General features: G+C 51.1%; 1 protein-coding gene across 1 annotated transcript in view; it reads left to right on the forward strand.

The window, feature by feature from the left end:
* The window catches only part of SUPT6H (SPT6 homolog, histone chaperone and transcription elongation factor), a 1106805-nt gene that overhangs the window by 386467 nt on the left and 696790 nt on the right, over positions 1-23548 (forward strand). Inside the window, exons 13-15 of the mRNA XM_085649126.1 lie at positions 19975-20076; positions 20519-20648; positions 21476-21626. Of these exons, the coding sequence (XP_085505252.1) occupies positions 19975-20076; positions 20519-20648; positions 21476-21626 (383 nt within the window). The remainder of the gene's footprint in view (positions 1-19974; positions 20077-20518; positions 20649-21475; positions 21627-23548) is intronic.

Genomic DNA, 23548 nt, shown 5'->3' on the forward strand with positions numbered 1-23548 from the left:
GTCGTTGGATCCCTGTCTCAACTCAAGCATTTCACGGTCCGCCGTGTACGAGTCAGCCCTTCTGTCGAATACCTTCAGGAATTCCTCGCGAAAAGCACCCCAATCACATAAGAGGGGGTCGTCCCTGCTCACCAGAGGTACGGCCCATTGTGCCGCGTTTCCAGCCAAATAGGATATAAGGAAAGCCACACGAGCCTGACTCGTGGGGAACGCCTTTGGTTTGCACGATAAATGTAGCGCCACTTGTGTGAGGAATACCTGCACTGTGTTAGGATCCCCACTGTACCTCTCTGGTGTTGCCAAGGGGATGGCTACCGGCATTTCCACTACTACCGCAGGGGTCTGGTTCGTGAGGGAGGTGCTGGGCGTGAGCGGGTCCAATTGGATAGCATCCAGTCTGGCTTTTACATCGGCTGTTTCTTGCCTAGAGGCAGCCACTTCAACTTGCATGGCCGCTAAAGCAGCCAGCACATCATCAAGTGTTGCCATGTCTGTTATCGACCGGGAGACAGTTAGTGTTATTAAGGTCGGATATTTTGTAACGCCCTGAACGTCTCAGGATCGTTTAACAGACACGACAATGAGGACGCAACCACTTGTGAAGGGTTAGTTCTTTTAATGAAGGCAAATAAAATACAAAGAACAAACAAAAGTTATAGTCACTGGAATCCTCCAGGCTAAGTACGTTACCAGCCCACAGCACGGATGGTCCTAACCGTCCTCTGCATATACGCCGATCCCGGCGTATGCCAACAGAGGGCAGAAATGAAATGGCCGACAATGCCAATCGGTAGGCTGTGAGGGGCACGAAGAGTGTTGGGGAGAATCGAGGAGTCAGGGAAACACCCAGCCGGGGTCTCTACCTGAAGGGAGCAGCCGCTCAACCTCTTCCTCAGACTGCACCGGGACGCGGAGTCACCTCCTGGTGATGCGTCACCGATACCCCAATCACAAGCAAGAAGACTGAACCGAGAGCAGCCGCTCGATCGATCCTGTGGACTTCCGAGTCTGTAACGCGGCAAACACCTCCTGGTGTGCGTTACAGCTGGCAGTCCCTGTGTCTCTGGTCGGGCTGGGAGTTACGACTCCAACCAGCAAAAGCGCCACTGCGCTTGGACTCAGCCGAGTCAAAAAGCGAAGCTCAATGGTTGACCGGTAGAGCTTCCGGGTCCTTCACAGGTGACGATGGGGCAAGACACGGCCCAGGGAGTAACGACTCGACCTACCTCCGTTCTTGCCTTACTGGAGCACCACTCCGGAACACTGCTCTTCACGAAGCAGGTACGTCGGTGTAAACACAATATCCGACAGCCTTGTACCTCCCGGTTCCTCCCTTTATAGGGCGTGTTTTCCTTGAGTTATGTAACAGCTCTCCTGTTTACATAAGGGCGTGTTTCCCTTGAGTTATGTAACAGCTCTCCTGTTTACATAAGGGCGTGTTTCCCTTGAGTTATGTAACAGCTCTCCTGTTTACATAAGGGCGTGTTTCCCTTGTATGACAGGAATTCTTGACACTCTGCTGAGCTGGTTCTCTGGCTTTAGAGCAGCTCTGCTGACCTGGCTCTTAGGCTCTAGAGGAGATCTGCTGACCTGGTTCTCTGGCTCTAAAGCAGCTCTGCTGACCTGGCTCTAAAGCAGCTCTTCTGACCTGGTGCTGTGGCTCTAGAGCGGCTCTGCTGACCTGGTTCTCTGGCTCTAGAGCGGCTCTGCTGACCTGGTTCTCTGGCTGTACAGCGGCTCCGCTGACCTGGTTCTCTGGCTGTACAGCGGCTCTGCTGACCTGGTTCTCTGGCTCTGCAGCAGTTCTGCTGACCTGGTTCTCTGGCTTTGAAGCAGCTCTCCTGAGCTGGTTCTCTGGCTCTAGAGCAGCTCTTCTGACCTAGTTCTCTGGCTTTACAACGGCTCTGCTGACCTGTTCTCTCCCTCTAAAGCAGCTCTGCTGACCTGGTTCTCTGGCTCTAAGCAGCTCTGCTGACGTGGTTCTCTCCCTCTAAAGCAGCTCTGCTGACCTTGTTCTCTGGCTCTACAGCAGCTCTGCTTACCTGGTTCTTAGACTCTAGAGCAGCTCTGCTGACCTAGTTCTCTGGCTCTACAACGTCTCTGCTGACCTGGTTCTCTGGCTCTAAAGCAGCTCTGCTGACCTGGCTCTAAAGCAGCTCTGCTGGCCTGGTTCTCTGGCTCTAAAGCAGCTCTGCTGGCCTGGTTCTCTGGTTCTAAAGCAGCTCTGCTGACCTGGTTTCTCTGGCTCTACAGCAGCTCTCCTGACCTGGTTCTCTGGCTCTAGAGCAGCTCTGCTGACCTGGTTCTCTGGCTCTAAAGCAGCTCTGCTGACCTGGTTCTTTGGCTGGCTCTCTGGCTTTACAACTGCTCTGCTGACCTGGTTCTCTGGCTCTACAGCAGTTCTGCTGACCTGGTTCTCTGGCTCTACAACGACTCTGCTGACATGGTTTCTCTGGCTCTAGAGCAGCTCTGCTGACCTGGTTCTCAGGCTATATAGCAAGAGCAGCTCTGCTGACCTGGTTCTCTGGCTCTAAAGCAGCTCTGCTGACCTGGTTCTCTGGCTCTAAAGCGGCTCTGCTGACCTGGTTCTCTGGCTCTAAAGGAGCTCTGCTGACCTGGTTCTCTGGCTCTAGAGCAGCTCTGCTGACCTGGTTCTATGGCTCTAAAGAAGCTCTACTGACCTGGGTCTCTGGCTCTACAACGACTCTGCTGATCTGGCTCTAGAGTAGCTCTGCTGACCTGGTTCTCTGCCTCTAGAGCAGGTCTGCTGATGTGGTTCGCAAGGCGAGTTAAAAACCTGAGGATAAGTGGCAGGATAGAGTGCGGGGCAGATAAAAAGCACGGCGAGGCAAGAACAATACTGTTGTGTGTTGAGGAACAAAAGCGAAAAAAAACAAAGTAAATACCATGCGGGACAAAGTTCTTGATTTTTTTTTTTTTTTTTTTATGTAAACATTTATTTGCATTCATCTTTCTCACAACATCCTCATATTTTGACATACATTACATAGTCAATGTCTGCCCGCTGTCTAATAATTGCAGAGTTGTCGGCTATTCCAAACATAGTGCCATATAGTATACTCTGGACAGCCATTTACAGTTTCTCGTGGCATATCAACAATTACTGCATAGTAATACGCATGCTGTTCATTCTACCCCAACAACATAACTACTTCCCTTCCCCACCCCTATCCCACCCTCCAGTGTGCTCCGCTGCAGTGTGCAATTCCCAATATAGTCTGATCTATAGGTATTATGTCTAGGATGTACTGCCTCTATGGGACGACCTCCATCCTTATGTTGTCAGCTACTCTCCACTCCTATAGCCCCTCCAATCCCCATGTCCCCCCCACGGCCTCCAATAATCAGCTGTCTAAAGGAGGGTCCGGTTCATCCTCCAGGTCTCGATCGGGCCGTTTCCAACATAGTTTCCTTCTGCAACCTATGCGCCAGCCGTAGCTTAATCACACTTTCACTTGCTGCCCATTTAAGAAATTCATGCTTCCATCTCTGCACCCTAGGCCCCTGGTTGTGTTTCCAATGTCTGGTTATCTCCCTTTTTGCCAATCCCAATCCCAGATCTATAAATTTGCTGGTCACCTTGTTGTGTTTTGTGTGTGAAAACCAATGCAATAAGCTCACCCCCATGTCCCTGTTAAGCTTTCGCTCCATAACCAACTCCAGTGCAGTAATTGCTTCTCCCCAATACTCTGCCAGATTCGGGCAGGTCCACAGCATATACTGAAAGTCCACACCTTCCGTCCCACATCTAGGGCAACCAGCCGTCTCCACCTTAAAGATCTGCTTAATATGCTTCGGGGTCATATATGCCCTATGTAACACATAAAATTGTATTAGCTGAAACCTAGCGTTCTGTGTACTTTTCCATGCTCTTTCCACTAGTTTAGGCCAAGTAGCGTCCGGGATGTCCCTCTCCAAGTCCTGCTCCCACTTCCCCCTCAGGTGATCCATCTATTGCCTCCCCTCCTGTTCCATTCTCCTATTAAGACAGGTGATGGCCTTAAACGTGCCGGACGCCCTGGCTACATATTGGCAGATTAAAGATGTCTCTGGCTCTGTCAGTCCTGTCTTCCACCTGCGTTGGATAGCCGCTACCAGCGCCGCATGTAATTAGTGTCCCCGCGGTAGGTCATATCTGTCTTGCAGAATCGAGAACGGCAGTAAGGCGCCATCTTCATAGAGGTCACCCACCATAAATACCCCCTTCTCCTCCCAGTCTCCCAAAGCTGACCAGTCTCCTCCGTGGGGTAATGCCGTGCATGCCCCTATCGGGAGCTTGGGTGCGTAGGGACGCTCCACACCATGTTTTATGACTCCTGACCCAGCAACGCTGCAGCGTTCTCTCTTCGTTCGTAATGGTGTCTCTACGCAGCTTCTGCGGCAGCAAGATATAGGAGAGCACATGCCGCGGCATCCAGCAACTGTTGCCTGGGTATGGTCCTCGAAACGTCGATGCCACTGCCTGTGTAAGCCACTGGAGCTGGGCCGCCAGATAGTACCTTTCAAAGTCAGGCACTGCCCACCCTCCCGCCTCCCTGTTGCGCATCATTGTATCCAGAGCAACACGTCTCCTACCATTCCCCCATAGGAAATCTCCCACCATTGCCTTTAGCTGCCGGAACATCGCTCCAGGTATCCATATTGGGAGGGTCCTAAAATAGTATAGCAGTCTCGGTAACACTATCATTTTTAACAGTGTCACCCGCCCTGCTACCAGTATCTTCAGGGTATTCCAGGACTCCATACTTCCCTTGACTCCTCAAATTGCTCGACCAATGTTTCCCTTCCAGGAGCCTGTCCCGAGTATGATAAACGAGCGTTCCCAAATAAGTCAGGCACTGTGCCTCCCATCTGACCCCTTGTTCTTGGGCCGGCGCTGGCCCGTTCGGTCTCACCGGGAACAAACAATTCTTCGACCAATTGACCCGCAGCCCCGAACTATTCCCATAACCTGTCAGCAATTGTTTCGCCGCTGCTAGAGCCTCTCGGGTGTCCTCCAGGAACATTAATAGATCGTCTGCATACAGCGAGATATATTGCACATCCTCCCGCAGTGTTAGGCCCCGGTATTGCTCTCCCGTGCGCGCCAGCATGGCCAATGGTTCTATTGCTATTGCAAATAGTAGTGGGGAGAGAGGGCAGCCCTGTCTCGTCCCTCGCTCTACTTTACACACCCGAGAGATTGTCGTGCCTGTTCGCACTCTAGGCCTCCGTATATAGGATCCGCGTCCATCTCTCATATTCTTCCCCCTATTCTCATTTTCCCCATCACATAATATAACATAATATAACAAGCATTGGCATAGCCAATAGGTCTCGCCTTTGGGACCTTATAAGTGTTTAACCATGCAACAGTTGCATAACTAAATACTTATAAGGTCCCAAAAGCGAGACCTATTGGCTATGCCAAGCGGCCGTGCTGCCGCAAAAGTGACCGCGATCAAACATCAAAGCGGCCGTAAAGCGTGGCGCGCGTGCCCGCGCACGTGCACTGTAGTTCTAGGCTGGCCTGGTAGCACTTTTTGGAGCCCTCTCAATAAGTCTTGCCAGACCAGCGCATGCGCTGGGTCAGGCGAGACCTAAAAACAAGCATTTGCAATGCAATAGGTCTCGCATTTACGTGGGTTTAAGCTATTGGCATTGTAAATGACAATGCCTTTTGTTTATGTTTAAAAAAACTAAATATAAATAAAAGGCATTGTCATTTACATTGCCAATAGCTCAAACTCGCGTAAATTCGAGACCTATTTCATTGCAAATGCTTGTGCCCTAAGCAGGCTGGTAATGCAGAGAGACATGCCCTGCAGGTCCAAGCAAATACAAGACCTTTTGCATTGCAAATGCTTGTTTTGGAATTTTCTCGTTTTTTTTGCTTTCTCTGTAAACTGATGCCGTGACTTGGTACTCTTTACTTTTGGCCCTTATTTCAACCCTGCACAGGTAGTGGCATGGGCCCTCTTACACCTGTGTCAGGGAGAGAGAGAGCACGAAGTACCCTACTACTGCGGAGTCCGTCACACAGGGTAGTAACTGCAGAGAAGCAGTGCAAAGGAAAGTAACCGGGTGAGACAGTGAGGGAGATATGATGGAGGAATAGAAGGAGATGAAGACAGAGAGGGGGAGAGGTGTGCCAGGTGGTAATGGGAAATGATGGGTGGGATAAAGGAGAGAGTGGGCATAACAAAATGCAGGGTGTGCGAGACAGGAAGGATGAGGACAAAGAGAAGGGCTGAGTGAGACGTGGGTGCAACAGTGAGAGATATGGGAAGGGGATACACATCTGGGAGGGAAGATGAGGGGCAGGAATGTTAAGAGATTAAAAAAACGTTGATGGAGAAACAGGAGAAGAGCGAGAACGGTAGAAAGGGAGGGGTCGAGGGAGACAGAAGGACCATAGAGAGGGGAGATGAGGGAGACGTGATTCATTCAATATGACAGGGTTTTCGGTCATGAATATGTTTTACTTTGTCAGTTAATTGGCTCAGGCAAAACATATGAAAACGTCACCAGGGAAGGAAAAATAGACAGAGAGAATTACTTATTAATATAATTCTCTGTGCCTATTTTTCCTTTCCTGGTGACGTTATCATATTTTTCCTCCTGAACCAATTAACTAAGTAGGTCAAATACATCAAATAACAGATGAATGACTGTAGAATGGGGAAATTACTGGTAGATTAATACTCTTGACATGCTTTGCAAAGTTTTTATGTTGAGAGCAATTGTCTCCTAAAAGCCCGGACGGCCCCTTTGAAAAGAATCCTCTGAAGCCATCTGCTTAGTGTCATGAAAGCGCACTTCGTCAGTGAACTACCCGATGACCCTGCATGCATGGGGCAGGGAGCAAATGAAAACAAGCATTGGCCGTGAAAGTGACACGACGCGCGAATAAACAAGCCGAGGTGAAAAGGGCTGGGTGAGAAGGGAGGGGGGAATGCCAGCATCAAAGGAGCCTGAAGCTGACGAAAAGGGAGGGGGAGAAGGGAGGAGGGAGTGCGAGCAGCAGCTGTGCACGTGCACGCCATCGTGCACTCAAGCTTTAGGCCTGCCAAATCATGTGGGTAGCACTTTTGAAAGCCCACTTACAAAATGTCTCAAAGAGACAGCTTGCGCTGTCTCAGCGAGACCTAAAAAGGGCCATTCTAGGCTGTCAAAGGCCTTTTCAATATCTACAACAAACAAATGATGGACGGAATGCTGACAATGCAGATATTCTCCCCCAGTCAAGAGATCTGGGTTAAATCCATCGTTCTTTTGCCCACTACGCCACCCCAGTTCAGACATGGCCATCGCCCTAAGTGGGATGGGTATTCCCAGACGTGGGACCCGTTCTCACTACGCCACTGGAGTCAAGCTATCCTGGCTGATGACGGCTGATAGCCAGAAACCGGTCCTAGGATGCTTGATTCCGGTCCAGGGAATACATGGCTTGGCAGTTCGGGCTGGACTGTTCCCATGAGGCACAGGGTCAAGACTGATTTGCATATGGCCATGTCTAAACTGGGGTGGTGTAGTGGGCAAAAGAACGATGGATTTAACCCAGATCTCTTGACTGGGGGAGAATGTATGCATTGTCAGCATTCCGTCCATCATTTGTTTGTTGTAATGCTTTTCGCCCTAAGTGGGATGGGTATTCCCAGACGTGGGACCCGTGCTCACTACGCCACTGGAGTCAAGCTATCCTGGCTGATGACGGCTGATAGCCAGAAACCGGTCCTAGGATGCTTGATTCCGGTCCAGGGAAGACATGGCTTGGCAGTTCGGGCTGGACTGTTCCCATGAGGCACAGGGTCAAGACTGATTTGCATATGGCCATGTCTAAACTGGGGTGGTGTAGTGGGCAAAAGAACAATGGACTTAACCCAGATCTCTTGACTGGGGGAGAATGTATGCATTGTCAGCATTCCGTCCATCATTTGTTTGTTGTAACGCTTTTCAATATCTACAGCCAGCACCGCTGCTCCCGTCGTTGTGTCTTGTTGTTCCTCTAAAACACGCAGGAGGCGTCTAATATTGCCGGCCGTATTTCGTTTGGGGATAAACCCCCCCCCCGATCCCCGTGGACTAGGGATGTCATATAAGGGAGCAGTCGCGTCGCCAGTATCCTGCGTAATATTTTATAGTCCACCGTTAGCGGCCTATACGGTGCTAACTCAGCGGGGTCTTTGCCAGGCTTGAGAATGGGAACTATAATGGCCTCCCGGGTCGTGGTTGGTAGTATTCCCGTCTTCCAGGTATGTTTATACAGTGCTTGCAGCCGAGGGGCCAGTATATCTACGAAAGTGGTGTAGAACTCTATTGGTAGCCCATCAACTCCCGGGGTCTTATTTCGGGCCATGTGCTTAATTGCTGACCGGATTTCGCCTAACGATATCTCTTGTCCCAATACTAGTGAGTGTTCCTCTTCCAGCTGGGGCCAAACCAACCCACCAAAGTAACGCTCCATGTCTTCATCATCTGCTGTCCCCATGCTACGATACAACGTTGCATAATAGCGCACAAACATATCGTTTATTCCCAATTGGGTATATTCCATCGTATCTGCCGATGTTCGGAGCCCCAGGATTGGCGCTCCTCTATTATCATGAGCAACAAGCCGTGCTAAAAGCGTACCCGTTTTGTCCCTCTTGTTGTGCATTCGCGCAGTATATGCCTTATAATCAAACGCCCTGAGCCTCTCAACTTGCCGCGCTACCTCCTCCCTCGCTCCCAGTACCCCTGTCTGATCCCTCTCTAATGTGTAACTACGCCTCTCTGCTTCTCGCAAGCGCTCGTCCGCCCTTTGTATATCCTCTAGTAAGGTTTTCCGTACCCCCACCATCTTAGAGATGCATATCCCTCTGACCACTGTCTTGAATGCATCCCATTCTACCACTATTGTTGTCGCTGTGTTTTCATTTTCAGTAAAATAGCGGGTGATCCCCCGCTGGAGCTCTTCCCGGAACACCTGGTCTTCTAGTATTTCAGGGCGTAATCTCCAAGTTGGAATCAGCGCCCGTTCTCTATGCCATCCCAAGTGGATCAGCAGGGGGTTATGCTCTGACAATGTTTTGGCCAAGTACTCACTGTGTTGCACTTTAATACAGACATCAGACGTTCCCAGTATTGCATCCAACCGAACATGCAGACCAGAATAATATGAATAATCTCGCTCTTGCTCTTGCTGGTGCTGTTCCCGCCATATATCTACTAGATCCCAATTTGACTGCCATCTCTGCCTCTTATCTGCAAGTCTCGTGCTCGCCGACTCTGGCAGTGGAGGGTGAGATCTATCTATAGCTACATCCAGCACAGAGTTGAAGTCGCCCCCCAAAAGCAGCGAGCCCGGCGCGTGCTCAGCCATAGCTCCAGACAGGCGGTCAAAAAAATTTCCTTGCTCAACATTTGGATCATATATACTCCCTATCATGACATCTACCCCGTTCAGGCGCCCCGCCAGCAGGAAATAGCGCCCCTCAGGATCAATCATCTTATGCGTCAGTTGAAATGGCACCCCCGCCCTGATCCACACTAGCGTACCTCTTGCATATGCCGAGTAAGTAGTGTAATATACCTGCCCTCTCCATCTGCGCTGGAGCGCCTTTCCCTCTGCCAACGTGAGGTGCGTCTCTTGTAAGAGAGCAACGTGTGCTCCCCTGCGCACCAAATAGGTTTGCACCTGGTGGCGCCTGGCCATAGTGTGGAGTCCCCGTACATTCCAGGTTATGCACTTAAAGACCGTGATGGAGGTCATTGTCCTATCTCCTATCCCCATCTATCTTCAGCGTCATTCGGAGCACACTGGTTCCCTCTTGATATCCCTGAACAAAACTAAACACACCCCAACTCCCCCTCCCCAGGACAGATGCCCCAAACTGAACACCCATCCAAACTAATGAATTAACCAGAGTGCTCAGACCCCCAAGGAATCTCAAACACCCTATAACAATGGGGGTAGGCTCAAAGGTCCAAAGAGGCCCAGTTTGCCCCGCACCCGCCGTCACCCAGCCTTAATAAGCTATGTCCTCCCCATCCAGCCATCTACAGACCATTTAAGCCGGAGTTCACTTCAAATGCTTAGAAGTGGCTAATCACAAGTCCACCAGTTCATCAGCCGTTCTCGCCATCACATGTGGCAGCTGCACGCTGTCCGCCTGGGAAGCTTCTGTGTCCGACCCGTCCGTGCCCGGCTCCGATTCCTCCTTGTCGCTCTGCGAGTCCATCCCTGACTTGGACATCGCCGCTACCGCCTCCACCGCCGCCGATCTCTCCTTTTCCGCTTGCTGCAACGTCGGCCTTGGAGATCCCGTTCGTCGATCCCGATAGTTCCGAGGCCGTCTAGGTTTAGGTTGTGCCGTGAGCATCCTTCCATCTTGGGTTGGCTACTAGTCTCCAGCTTTATAACGCTCCAGCCAGTCTCACGCATCCTCCGGGCTGTTGTGAAAGTAGGACTTGTTGCCGACCAGGATTTTTAGGTTCGCTGGATACATTAGGGCATATTGCAGCCCTTCCTCACGCAACGCCTTTTTGACCGTCGGGTATGATGCCCTTTTGTGCTGAACCTCCCAGGTATAATCCGGGAATATTGTTACCGAAGCATTGTCCACTTTGTACGGCCCCTTCTTGCGTGCCTGGACTAACAACCAGTCTCTATCTTTATAATGCAGCAATTTAGCAATCACTGGCTAGCGGTCTCGCCGGAACCCTATGCGCTCTTTCTAGTGTGTAAAAGGGGGTCAGGCCCTCCGGTGCTACCACCGTTTTCAGCCAAGTTTCCAAATAGTCCAGCATGCTCTTTCCTTCCACTCCTTCCGGCAAACCCACCACGCGAATGTTACTTCGCCGATTTCTCCCTTCTGCATCTTCCGCCCTCTGTTCCAATGTAGTTATCCTGCTCCGCACTTCCTTCATTTGGGCTGTTAACTCCTTGGTAGTCTGTTCCATGCCTACCAAGACCGTTTCTGCTGTTTTCACTCTGTCTGCCAGCTTACTATGATCCGCTCTGAGAAATCCCAGGCTCTGCGTCACTTGTGCTATATCCGCCTGCAGTGTGTCTTGCGTGGCTGTTATGGCTTGTAATGTTCGAGGCATGTGGGCTGCTGAATTCATATCTGTGCATAGATCGCCGCCTAGTGTTGGGTCCGGATGTTTGCACGTTGTTGTCCTGGAAGAGTCTTCGAAGTATCCTTGGATAGGTGACTCCTCCCCTGGACTACAGTGCGCATGGGCATCCTCTCCATCCTCAGATTGTTTTTTTCCGCCATTGGGTTCGGATGTGCTATCTTAGCTCAAGTTAGGAAAAACTTTTGTCGAGGCCACAAGGCCTTTAGTTCGCGTCGGTACTGTTTATCGATCGGGTTTCGATACTATCTGTTAGTTTACTGATTTTCAGCACCGACTTTGTTCGCATTTTCCTGTCCATCGACTACTTCGACGATGGAATCGAGGACGCCATTCAAAAGGTGTCCGGTATGTAATGCGAAGTACCCACACATCGACGTCCATCCGGTGTGCAACAAATGCCTTTCGCCGGACCACGACGAATCGACATGCATGGCCTGTGCCCGATTCCGTTCCAAGAAGACTCTGCGGAATCGTCGAGCGGCGAGGCTCGAGGCGCAGCACGCGGCACCGGCCCCAGCTGACATCTTCGACGAAGCCGACGACGTCGAAGAAGTAGAAGTCTTACCCTCCGGTCCCGTTTCCGACCGCGACCCCGGATCGGACGAGGCCGAAGAGTCACTCTTCCACAGAGGTGAAGAAGACACCGAGGTAGGAGACGACGAGGAGGCCTTAGGGGCCGAAGAGAGTAGCGCCGATGATGAACAAGGCCTACCTGTTCAAACCGAAAACTCACCAGTGCCACAGACTATGGCTCCGGTCGAGGGATCGCCTTCGGGCCTTACCCGAGACCTATCACACAGTCCTTCGGCCCCGCCCTCGGGCCCGGCCTCGGACGTTCAGCGGCAGCCATTACCGCTTAAATCAGCTGGTTTCCCTTCCACGAAACCGAAACCGAAAGCTGCTCAAGCTCCTACGAAACCGAAACTGAAAGTGGCGCAAGTCGGATCGAAGCCTTCCACACCTTCGACGCCAGCGCACCGTGTCGGCACCGACCGCACCAAGAGAGACTTCGGTGCCGAACTCGAAAGGGGCGACGTGGGAGTCGACAAACGGAAGAAGGTCATCGGCGCCGACAAACCTGCTCGGTTACCGGCTTCGACGCCGCCGACACCGAGGGCCGTACCGCCTGCTACGCCTCGCATCACTCCCTCGACGACACCAAAACCTCACGTGTCGAAGACGTCGACGGTGGTCTCCGCACCTCGGCTCGATGCACCACTGGCGCCGAAGATATCTACAGCCGCGACCCAGACCGGGGCCACGTCCTCTAAGGCGCCCCGAGTACGACCTGGTGCACAGCCAGGCTGCAAAACCACGGCTGCCCTCCAGGACCCGTCGGGTTCCGGTTCGATCGGGGCTCCAGCGGTTTCGTCGGCGCCGACCAACATTACCTTCGGCTTGCCTCCATCCACAATTCCGAAGGTGTTTCAACTCAGGACACGGGTCACCAAGACTACGGTTACACCTGTTGAGACGCCTCCGTCACACGTCATCGACGCCAACACTGGCAGGATGATTCTCCACGACCGAAGGATAACTTCGGAACCGCCATTGGAACCTTTCAGGATCCCGCTAAAGAGGAAGCTGCCGGTGGGCTCAGAACCTCTCCTGTATTAACCTTTCCATTCACCCTACCAGGATCCACACCGGGCCTCCCCCACACGCTCCGACACGGATGCATTGGGGGACTACATGGATGAACAAGTCCCCTACCATGTGGACACGGACCCTGATGACCAGCAGGACCCTGACCAAACTTGGGGCGACCCTGCAGACCCCAGTGCACCTCTGGATGCACAGGACCCACAGCTATATGGGGCAAAAACATCACCCACAGAGGATACTGCAGCGTTCAACGCTCTGATTGAACGTGCGGCAAACAACCACGATGTGCAGCTTCACTCTGATATCATCGAAGATGACTTTCTAATGGACACCTTTGCATCCTCAGAAAGACATGTAAAAACTCTGCCAATGTTGAAGGGGGTCCTCAAGCCAGCCACTGACATTTTCAAGGAACCCACCAGGGCACGAGTGATAAACCCCAGGATCGACAAAAAATACAGATCAGCACCTGGGGATCCTACTTACATCAGAGGCCAATTACCACTCGACTCCATCGTTGTGGCGAATGCCCGCAAGAGGGCACACTCGCAGACAACGGGTGACGCTCCTCCCCCGGACAAAGAGTCCAAGGTGCTAGAGACCTCCGGCAAGCGAGTTGCCGCACAAGCTGCAAACATATGGCGCATAGCTAACACTCAAGCGCTCCTCGCTCGCTACGATAGAGCGCACTATGACACGCTGGAACAACTTCTTCAACACCTCCCTGACCCCTACAAAGAAGGTGCAGAAATCCTTATCAGAGAGGGACAGCTACTCACAAATGCTGCCATCAAATGTGCACTAGACGCCGCAGACACGGCTGCCAGAGCCATCAACACTAGCGTCATCCTACGACGTCACGCCTGGCTACGTATCTCAGGATTCAAGCCTGAGGTACAAAACAATATACTTAACCAGCCCATCAACCCCGACTATTTGTTCGGGCCTGAGGTTGACACCACCCTCGAGGATAAAAAAGGACACTGACACTGCAAAGTCCATGGGCGCCCTACACACTCAGTCCTTTCGGAGCGGCTCCTTTCGTCGCCCCGGAAACAAGGGAGCAGGCAGAGGACAGGGGTCACCACAAACATATAACAAGGGCAATACGCAGACCACCTACGATAAGAACACCCGGGGTGGCTATCGTGGCTCCAGTACCAAGGGCAGAGGACGTGGCTACGGCAACACCAGGTCCTCCCCCAAGAACAAGCAGTGACGCCCTCTCCCTTCCTCCCGACCACATAACACCTGTCGGGGGAAGGCTACAACGGTTCCTGTCCATGTGGAACTCCATCACCACGGACAGGTGGGTCAAAGATATTATAAAATACGGTTACTGTCTGGAGTTGACCTCCACTCCACCCACAATACCACCAAGAAACCGTCCTATGTCCTCAGAGCACTTAACGCTCTTACAGCAAGAGGTAGAAAGTATGCTTCTAAAAGGCGCTATCGAGGTCGTACCCATCCACGAGCAGGGCACGGGGGTTTACTCCCTCTACTTCTTAATCCCAAAAAAGGACGGGTCGCTCAGGCCTATATTAGACCTGAGACCCCTGAACCAGTACATTCTTTCAGAGCACTTTCACATGCTCACTCTACAGCAAGTCCTTCCGCTTCTCAAGCAGGGAGACTTCCTAGCATCACTGGACCTCAAGGATGCGTATTTTCACATACCCATCCACCCCTCACACAAAAGGTACCTCAGGTTCACTGTTCAGGGGCAGCACTATCAGTTCAAAGTCCTTCCCTTCGGCGTGACAACAGCGCCCAGGGTTTTCACGAAGTGCCTAGCTACGGTGGCAGCACATTTACGGAGACAGCACATACACGTCTACCCCTACCTAGACGACTGGCTCGTTCAAGCGAGGTCAGCCCAGCAATGTGCAAGCCACGTGTCCCGTACCATTCACCTTCTTCACAGTCTGGGATTCTCACTAAATTACCCAAAGTCCCATCTCCAGCCCGCACACGTACAACAGTACCTAGGTGCGACTATAGACACTCTGGCGGCCACAGCTCAGCCAAATTTAGTGAGGATCAACAGCATACAACTGCTGATCTCCAAGTTCAAACCCAATCACTCACTTCCAGCGCGAGTGTTTATGCAGTTGATAGGCATCATGGCCTCCTGCATCTTCATAGTCCCGCACGCGAGGTTACATATGCGCCCACTTCAGGAGTGCCTAGCACGTCAGTGGAATCAGGCTCAAGGACAGTTGAAAGACCTAGTGTTGGTGAGCGGTCGGGCGTACAACTCTCTGCATTGGTGGAATCCACAAAACCTTTGCAAGGGCCGACCGTTCCAAGAGCCTGTCCCACAGATAGTACTGACAGCGGACGCGTCTCTCCAGGGTTGGGGAGCTCATGTACTCCACTACACAGTGCAGGGACTATGGACGACACAACAGAAGAAGATGCACATCAACCTTCTGGAACTGATGGCAATCTTCCTGGCCATGAAGGCTTTCAAAGTACACCTGTGCAACAAGGTCGTGTTGATCCGGACGGACAACATGACCGCAATGTACTACATACAGAAGCAGGGAGGAACACACTCTCCACAGTTGTCTCATCTGGCTCAGAGCATGTGGAAGTGGGCCATTCAGAGGAACATGTTCCTCATGGCAGAACACCTCCCTGGCAAGGACAACCAGATGGCGGATCTGCTCAGCAGACACAGCCACCAGATGCACGAGTGGGAGTTACACCCATCGGTACTCAAACCGTACTTCCAGCAGTGGGGTCACCCAGAGATAGACCTATTCGCGACAAGTGAAAACGCAAAATGCCAAAGCTTCGCCGCCAGATTCCCACATCCGCAGTCGCAGGGCAATGCGATATGGATGAACTGGTCCGGCAGATTTGCGTACGCTTTTCCCCCAGCACCGTTGATACCGCTGGTGGCTCGCAAACTCCGACAACACTCCCTGACACTCGTCCTAGTTGCTCCCACGTGGGCACGCCAGCCGTGGTACACCACCTTCCTCGAACTTTCCGTGGTGCCGCATCAAAGGCTGCGGATCAAACCCGCGCATTTGACGCAGAACCATGGAGAGGTTCAGCACCCAGATCCGCAACAGCTGAACCTGGCGATCTGGCTCCTGAAGTCCTAGAGTTTGGCTATCTCAACCTGCCACCTGACTGTATGGACATCATCAAGGAGGCCAGGAGACCCACTACCAGAGCTTGCTATGCAGCCAAATGGAAACGGTTCGTCATTTATTGCGGTAATAATGACGTTAACCCGCTGGACGCATCCATCCAAAACATCATCTGTTACCTCTTACACCTATACCGATGCAATCTGGCGTACACCTCTATACGTGTCCATTTGACCGCAATCTCAGCCTATCTGCAAACCAGGCAGCACCTCTCTCTATTCAGAGTACCTGCCATCAAAGCATTCTTGGAAGGGCTCAAACGAGTCATTCCACCTAGTCACCCACCGGCTCCAATGTGGAACCTCAACTTGGTCCTCACACGCCTGATGGGTCCACCTTTTGAACCTCTACACTCATGCGAGATTCAATTCCTTACCTGGAAAGTGGCCTTCCTTGTAGCGATCACTTCCCTACGAAGAGTTAGTGAACTCCAGGCACTAACCGTTCAAGAGCCATTTATACAGGTTCACGCCAACAGGGTCGTGCTACGTACCAACCCCAAATTCATGCCCAAAGTAATATCGCAGTTCCACATGAATCAAACTATTGAACTGCCCGTTTTCTTCCAAAACCCACAAACTGTTGCAGAAAGGGCACTACATACACTAGATGTACGGAGGGCCCTCATGTACTACATCGACAGGACTAAACCCTTCAGGAAGACAAAACAACTGTTCGTTGCCTTTGCCCCACAACACAAAGGTAACGCCATCTCCAAAGCAGGGATAGCCAGATGGATAGTTAAGTGTATTCAAATCTGTTATCAAAAGGCGAAACGCACATTAACTATTCCACCACGAGCCCACTCAACACGCAAGTTGGGGGCTTCCATGGCCTTCCTAGGAAATATTCCCCTGCATGATATATGCAGAGCAGCCACATGGTCCACTACACACACATTTACAAAACACTATTGCGTAGATGTGCAGTCAAAACAGCAGGCAGCTGTAGGACAGGCTGTTCTCAAAACACTTTTTCAGACCGCTGCAGCTGGCACGGGTAGCCGCCGCCAATAGAGGGCACTGCTATGTATTCTATGCACAAATATGAATTCAGCAGCCCACATGCCTCGAACTGAATATGCTACTTACCAGTATGCATCTGTTCTTGGCATGTAGGGCTGCTGACATTCATATCGCCCTCCCTCCTCCCCGGCGCCTGTCGCAGCTGCAGCTCTCAGAATTACTGCAAGCATGGTCATCACTTTCTGTATCTACTCCATCACTGCCACAATGGCGAAAAACAATCTGAGGATGGAGGGGATGCCCATGCGCACTGTAGTCCAGGGGAGGAGTCACCTATCCAAGGATACTTCGAAGACTCTTCCAGGACAACAACGTGCAAACATCCGGACCCAACACTAGGCGGCGATCTATGCACAGATATGAATGTCAGCAGCCCTACATGCCAAGAACAGATGCATACTGGTAAGTAGCATATTCAATCTGGTCTACCTGCTGTTGCGGGAGGCAGGCCGTTGGCGATTGCTGTGTTACCTGCGCCACCGACGGGCTTGTCTTTGTCTTGGGCCGGATGCCCGCCGCCCGCCGCCCTGTTTGAGTCGGGTTTTCCCCATCATGCCACCAGAAACCCCGCCTCGTCACGTCGCCTAGGTGGTTATCGTGATCCAGCAGGTATCAGGCCTGGTCGTAATGGTCTATCTCGCCCACTCCTGGTGCCTGTCGTGGTCCCCAATGATTCAATACGTTCCGCCGAAGCGCCCCGCCCCAGGATCTCCTTCCCGCCACCGGTGCAATCCCTGCTCGTGCACCAGGTTACTCCTCTTATCGTTGTTCAGATCCACTCATCACCATCCAGTCACTAGGCGAGTCTTGTTCAGGCCTGGTCACTCTGCAGGGCTCAATGTTCGAAGTCTAACCATCACCCTCCGCGCTATTCGCAATGAGATCACTGCCAGGGCTCAATTAGCAGCGTGTCACTGCTCCTTGACGAGCGTTTACGAGTCCTTTAGGGTTTCACCAGATTGCCAGCGCCATTTTCTATCGCGCGGGGTCGGGCTCTGATCAGGGTCTCCAGCGCCACAACGGTTCCTCCCCACTCCTCAGCGAGACATGTCCCGAGCCAGGAATCCCCCCCTTGCTGCTTATTTGTCCCACCTCTTTTTTGCCGCTACTACTCTCCAGTCAGCCGCAACGCAGGTTCCCTCCAGTCGGCCGCCGCGCCTGACTTCAGGACCAGATGGGAAGGAGCAGTGCTCCGCGCAGGGTCTCCACAAACTTCTGCTCCGTCTCCCGAATATGCCGAGCAGTCCTCTCTCACAGCTATCTCCCTTCACACACCACTGACCTCCAGGATTAGCGCTGTCATCCAGCGCCGGAGTCCAAGTCGCCCCGTCAATCAGCCGCTCCGCTTCCACCGCGGGCCTGCGCTCCGCGCTCGATCTCTTCCCGGTGCCTGCTGTCGCCCGGATGTTTCCTCGTATTTGCTCAGCAATTCTTTCCAGCCTTGGCGCGGTTCGCGTCTACTGCCGCCCGCGGCTCCCGCCCACCGCAGACGTGCGGATCAGCGGCCGCCAGATCAGGCTCCCAGGAGCTCCGCAGCCGCCATCTTGTCCCCTCTCGGAGGGGCGGTGCAGCACTCCGCCGGCGCTCGCTCCCCAGCAGCTCTCTGTCGCCCATCAGAGCGCTCCTCACTTCAATGCCAGTCCGGCACTCCGAAGCACGCTGTTCAGGGGTGCCGTTTTCAGCGCTTATATCAGGATTTTCAGCTGGGCTCCGGCGGAGCAGCAGGCTCACACGTCCGCCTGCATTCGAGCCCTGGCCACGCCCCCGGGACAAAGTTCTTGATATGCTGAAGCGCTGAAATTTATATGTCTGCCGTGTATATTTTCATCGTGCAGTGAAACTGAAACCTAAATCAAGGTGGGAGCGTGTGAAAGCTTACATTGCTAGAGAGGAGATGCTGTGTGCGTGCACATCGCCTGTCCAGGCACGCACATTTTTTTTCTGCCTTCGCGCACCAAACCGACAACAATAGTTACGCCAAGGTGACCAGCGCATGCGCTGCGTTCGCTAGGCGACACCTGAAAAGTGGGCTTTTCGAAAAGTCTAAAACGTTTCCTTGGGCATGCGCTATAGAGGTTTTAGGTTGCAGTCACCCACTGCAGTGCCAGGCCTGTAGACATGCTCTTAAAGGTCACTTGTGCAGATGGTATGAATTTAACCTGCAACGAAGGTCAAAGATTTAACTTTTATGCCATGTGTGCACCTTCTGCTCCATATTATTGTAGCCTAACTTCAGTTATTTATGCTAATTTGGATGAGCCAATCCTAAACCATGTGTTAATTGTCAGATACCTTGCCCTTGGTTGATGTTGAGCAGCCTCCCAGTGCCCATGGTCTAAATTACCAACAGAAAATAGTTTAAAAACATGGAAGGTGGGCACTCAAGGTTTTTCTTCTCACAATGTGGAATACAAAATGTAAGTTCCCTAGTAATGGAAATAGCATACCACTGTATTATGATTCTCCTTAGTCCAGTGGTTCATAACATGTAGTCCGGGTACCCGCAATGCCTACTCAGTAGACCTGCAGCTGCTTATAAAATTAAATAATAAATTAATAAATTGTATATAAATGAAGAAGGAAAACATTCTGTAAATTTGAAATTGGAGGCTAATATAATTGTCATCCTCCAATTGGTTTGTGGGAGCTATCCGTACAAGTGCATGCAAATGTTGCTTAAAATAGTTCATCATTTATGTATATGTTTGATGAATAATTGTCTGTATTTTTATGTGCTGTTTTGTGGTTACAGTCATCGAAATTGCTTAGGCTGGGGTCACTGACTTCTAGTAATGACTCAATGGAAGTCCCTGGATTCCAAAACAGATTCAGCAGGGGTCCTGTATTCTAGTAATGATTAAGTGGGGTTCCACAGAAGTCAAAAGGTTAAGAACCACTGACCTAGTCTGATTGACAACTCCTAGTAATACAAACCTCAGTGGCAGAGTTTGATGTCCGTACTGAGCCCTTAGATCTGCAGGATGTTTTGTTGTTTACTCCATTTGCATTTTAGCTTACGCTGACCATTTTCTGAATGTTATTTTATTCCAAAGGTGAAGAAGTGGACGAGCCAGAGGATGAGGAGCAGAAGGGACCAGAACTGAAGCAGGCTTCTCGTCGGGACATGTATTCCATCTGTCAAGCAGCCGGACTTGGTAAGTCCCCAAACTGTTTCTTTGGCATCTAATATTTTATGCAGAGCAAAAGCTATTACTTCAGTCCATCTACCCCCCCTAAATTGACCTTCGGATGTTTAGGTTGATTTGTTTGGTCATGAGCTCATTCTCTGAATCGACATCCTGAGGGAACTCATAATGCAGAATATTAAGTTAGTTTGCATCCTTTTGCACAGTACTCAACATATCTCCTTTACTGCCCCCTGCAGTCAAATATGTAGTGTGGTATTATTAGCAGAATCACAAACTATTTCAATTTTCAGCTCTTGAGTGTATGCTAATTTTCATTTCTTTTTCCCTGCCCTCCAAGGCAGTTTTGTAGTTTGTGATATTAGCAGTTGTGTTTTTACTTGTGTACCATGTAGTGCCATGGGTTCCTTCCTTACCATGTGGTTTTTACTTTTGTGTCCTTCACAAACAGATGGCCTCACTAAAAAGTTTGGTCTAACACCTGAGCAGTTTGGAGAAAATCTTCGCGACAGTTACCAGAGGCATGAGACTGAGCAGTTCCCAGCAGAGCCCCTGGAATTAGCAAAGGATTATGTGTGCAGGTGGGTGCTGCTGTCCATTGCATAAACTTGTGGAAGCAAAGGTATAGATGTCTTCTTGGGGTCCACAACTCTTTTCTAAATCAGAGGATTTTAAGGTTGGAGGGTTTTCTTTCCAGGATGGTACTGCATTGAAACTGTGCTGTAAGTCAGGGCTTCACTTCAAGTTGGTGACATGGTGCTGTTGAAATGAAATTTTGTACTTGTATAGCGCACTGTTGCCCCAGCAACGGGGCATCCTGGCGCTTGTACTCATACCGCTGTGGAACCCTTCCTGGCTTTCCCTGTGAAATGTCCACTACTGGGCACCCCAGAGGTGAAGCCAGGCATCCCCAGCGCTGTTGGGGCCGTTGTGGAGATTAAGCAAGCTATTGCCCAGAGTTGCAGAGTGGGACCCATGATTGGAGTAGGCACCGAGGCGAGAATTATCAGGTCCAAGGAAATTGAGCCCAAGACCCACCGAGGCAGGAATTGAACCCTGGTCCCGGGCCAGATCTCTGCATCAGGGTCTGCCGCTCTAACCATTGAGCCACACTTCTCCACTTGAATGAAGGGATAGAGAAAAACCCTTGTGGAGAGTTTTCAAGAGGTTTGTGCAAAATGAAAATGGTGGATCATCTCTACTAAATTGAATTACAAATGAAATATGATGGGTGTAATTAATTTTCCAAGACCAGTTTGTCAGCCAATACATACACACCAATTCAGTGTGTATGAAAAGCAAACTCTTATCGCAAGCTGTTTGTCCCGTTGTGATTCAGTTCTGGAGTCATACGTTTTGCAATGTGCTGCCTAGTCTCTGTCATTAACACAGCAATCTTTGTTTGTAGTCAGTTCCCAACTCCGGAGATCGTACTAGAGGGAGCCCGTTACATGGTAGCTCTACAGATCGCTCGGGAGCCTCTGGTGAGACAGGTGCTGCGTCAGACCTTCCAGGAGAGGGCTAAAATCAACATAACTCCCACCAAAAAGGGCAAAAAGGTGAGATTGAATATCCTTTTGTGGCCTTCACACAAACATTTAACTCCTTTTACCAGATTTCCCCATCCAGTCCTACATCCCTGACCTAGTCACAAATGCTGGTAATGTATGGATGGAATTCTTTCTTTAAAAAACTGGATGGAGTATTTATCAGTTTTCTTTTGCATCCTCTTGCTGTTTTTGTGGTTAAAAGAACACTTTCATACAGGACTCTGATTTAGTAGCTCTTTGCTTGTGTATTGCTTAGTTTCGTACTCTCATCACATTACTTACTTCAGCAACCGAACTCGAAGGACCCTACCAGTATGCTACCTTTCTTATATTATCATGTATTTAGGCATGAAACTACGATATCAGCCCAAAGTTCTGGTAATGCCGTTTCTGAACTATCACACAAATCCTATTTTCATCCTCAGACCGCTTGGGAAGCCTCTGGACAACGAAAGGCTTCGAGCGCTGGGATACGATCGGCATCAGCAGAGTGGGGGACCTGTGGGTTAAAGGTGCGGTTAAATCCTTCGCGGCGCTTCAGCGCGAGTATGAGCTTAGTGACAGAGTTCTTCCGTTATGCACAGGTTCGGCACGCCCTGCTTTCGGTCTTTGGGGAGGGGACCACGGTCCCTTCTTCTTCGCCTCTCGAGGACCGCATACTCGATGGTCACATCCCCGACAGTACTTTCTCCCTGATTTACAAAAAACTGATAAACAATCGGGCTGACCTCTTGGTGCGTCTTCGGGAGGCATGGACGGGAGATGGGGTGGAGCTGGACGATGAGGACTGGCAGACTGCACTGTCATCCCCTAAGGAGATGGCCATCCCGGCCCGTCTCCGCCTGGTCCAGCTTAAGATTCTCCATCGTGTATATGTGACGGGCCCCCGCCTGGTCTCGATGGGGTTTTCAGACGACGGACTCTGTAAGCGTGGCTGCGGGCTCAGTGCTACCTTTCTCCATATCCTATGGGAATGCCGCGAGGTGGCGGAATACTGGCGCCGGGTGCATGATATTATGAGACGAGTCACCGGGGTCGCTCTGCTGCCGTAGGTGCGTCGTTGTGTGCTGAATGTATGGGAGCCCAATGACTGCAATGCGGCTCAGGCTCGGTGGGCGGCCTTGGGGAACATGATTGCAAAGAGAGATATTGCACAGCTTTGGGGTTCCCAGCGGCCTCCCACAGTGTCCGTCTGGAAGGAGAACATGGACTGGTGCATGTTCAGGGAGAAAACGGTGTATGTGGCTCGTGGTAAACCGGGGGCTTGGGGTAGAATTTGGGGGCAGTGGAACGCGTATCGTGGGTCTATCTGTGCTCCCCCTTTGGTGGATACGTCCGGGGTTGCCTCGTCCCCCTGATCCTTGAGGGTTCCTTGTGTATCTCATACTTTGGAGTACAGATTTGGTTCTCTCGTGGCCCCCCCCTCCCTCTCAGGTCTTCTTTTATTGACCGCCCTCGGGTGGTTGGGTGTTGACTCCCCCGGCTGGTGTTCGCCGCCCTTCATAAGTCGTTTCGCCTTGTTTGTTGTATTTTTGTATCTTTCTTCTTTGTTGTTATTTATACTAAAAGTGCGTATTCTGATCTCCCTTATGTGCAGTCTGATCTACTGTGATAGTGCGGAGCCCCTGTGGGCCAGTCATTGTTTACTGATATGCTGGAACACTTCGACTACTAGCGGCCGGCCCTGGTGGTTGTAGGCCCGTGTTTGTAACCCTTTTTATGCACAATAAATCTTTAAAAAAAAAAAAAAAAAATCTTATTTTCATCCATGAGAATATGAAAGTGTGAGTGAACCATTCAGTGAATTTAAGCATATTGGTTGATTCTAGTTTAGAAGTGCTCTTAAAGAGAGAAACACACCTGTGTAGGAAAGTGCCCTTTTTTGACAAGATCACCCCTACCTTTTGCCTGATGTGATTTTAACTGGAAGT

Source organism: Triturus cristatus, chromosome 3_2, assembly GCF_964204655.1.
Source record: "Triturus cristatus chromosome 3_2, aTriCri1.1, whole genome shotgun sequence".
Taxonomy (NCBI): domain Eukaryota; kingdom Metazoa; phylum Chordata; class Amphibia; order Caudata; family Salamandridae; genus Triturus; species Triturus cristatus.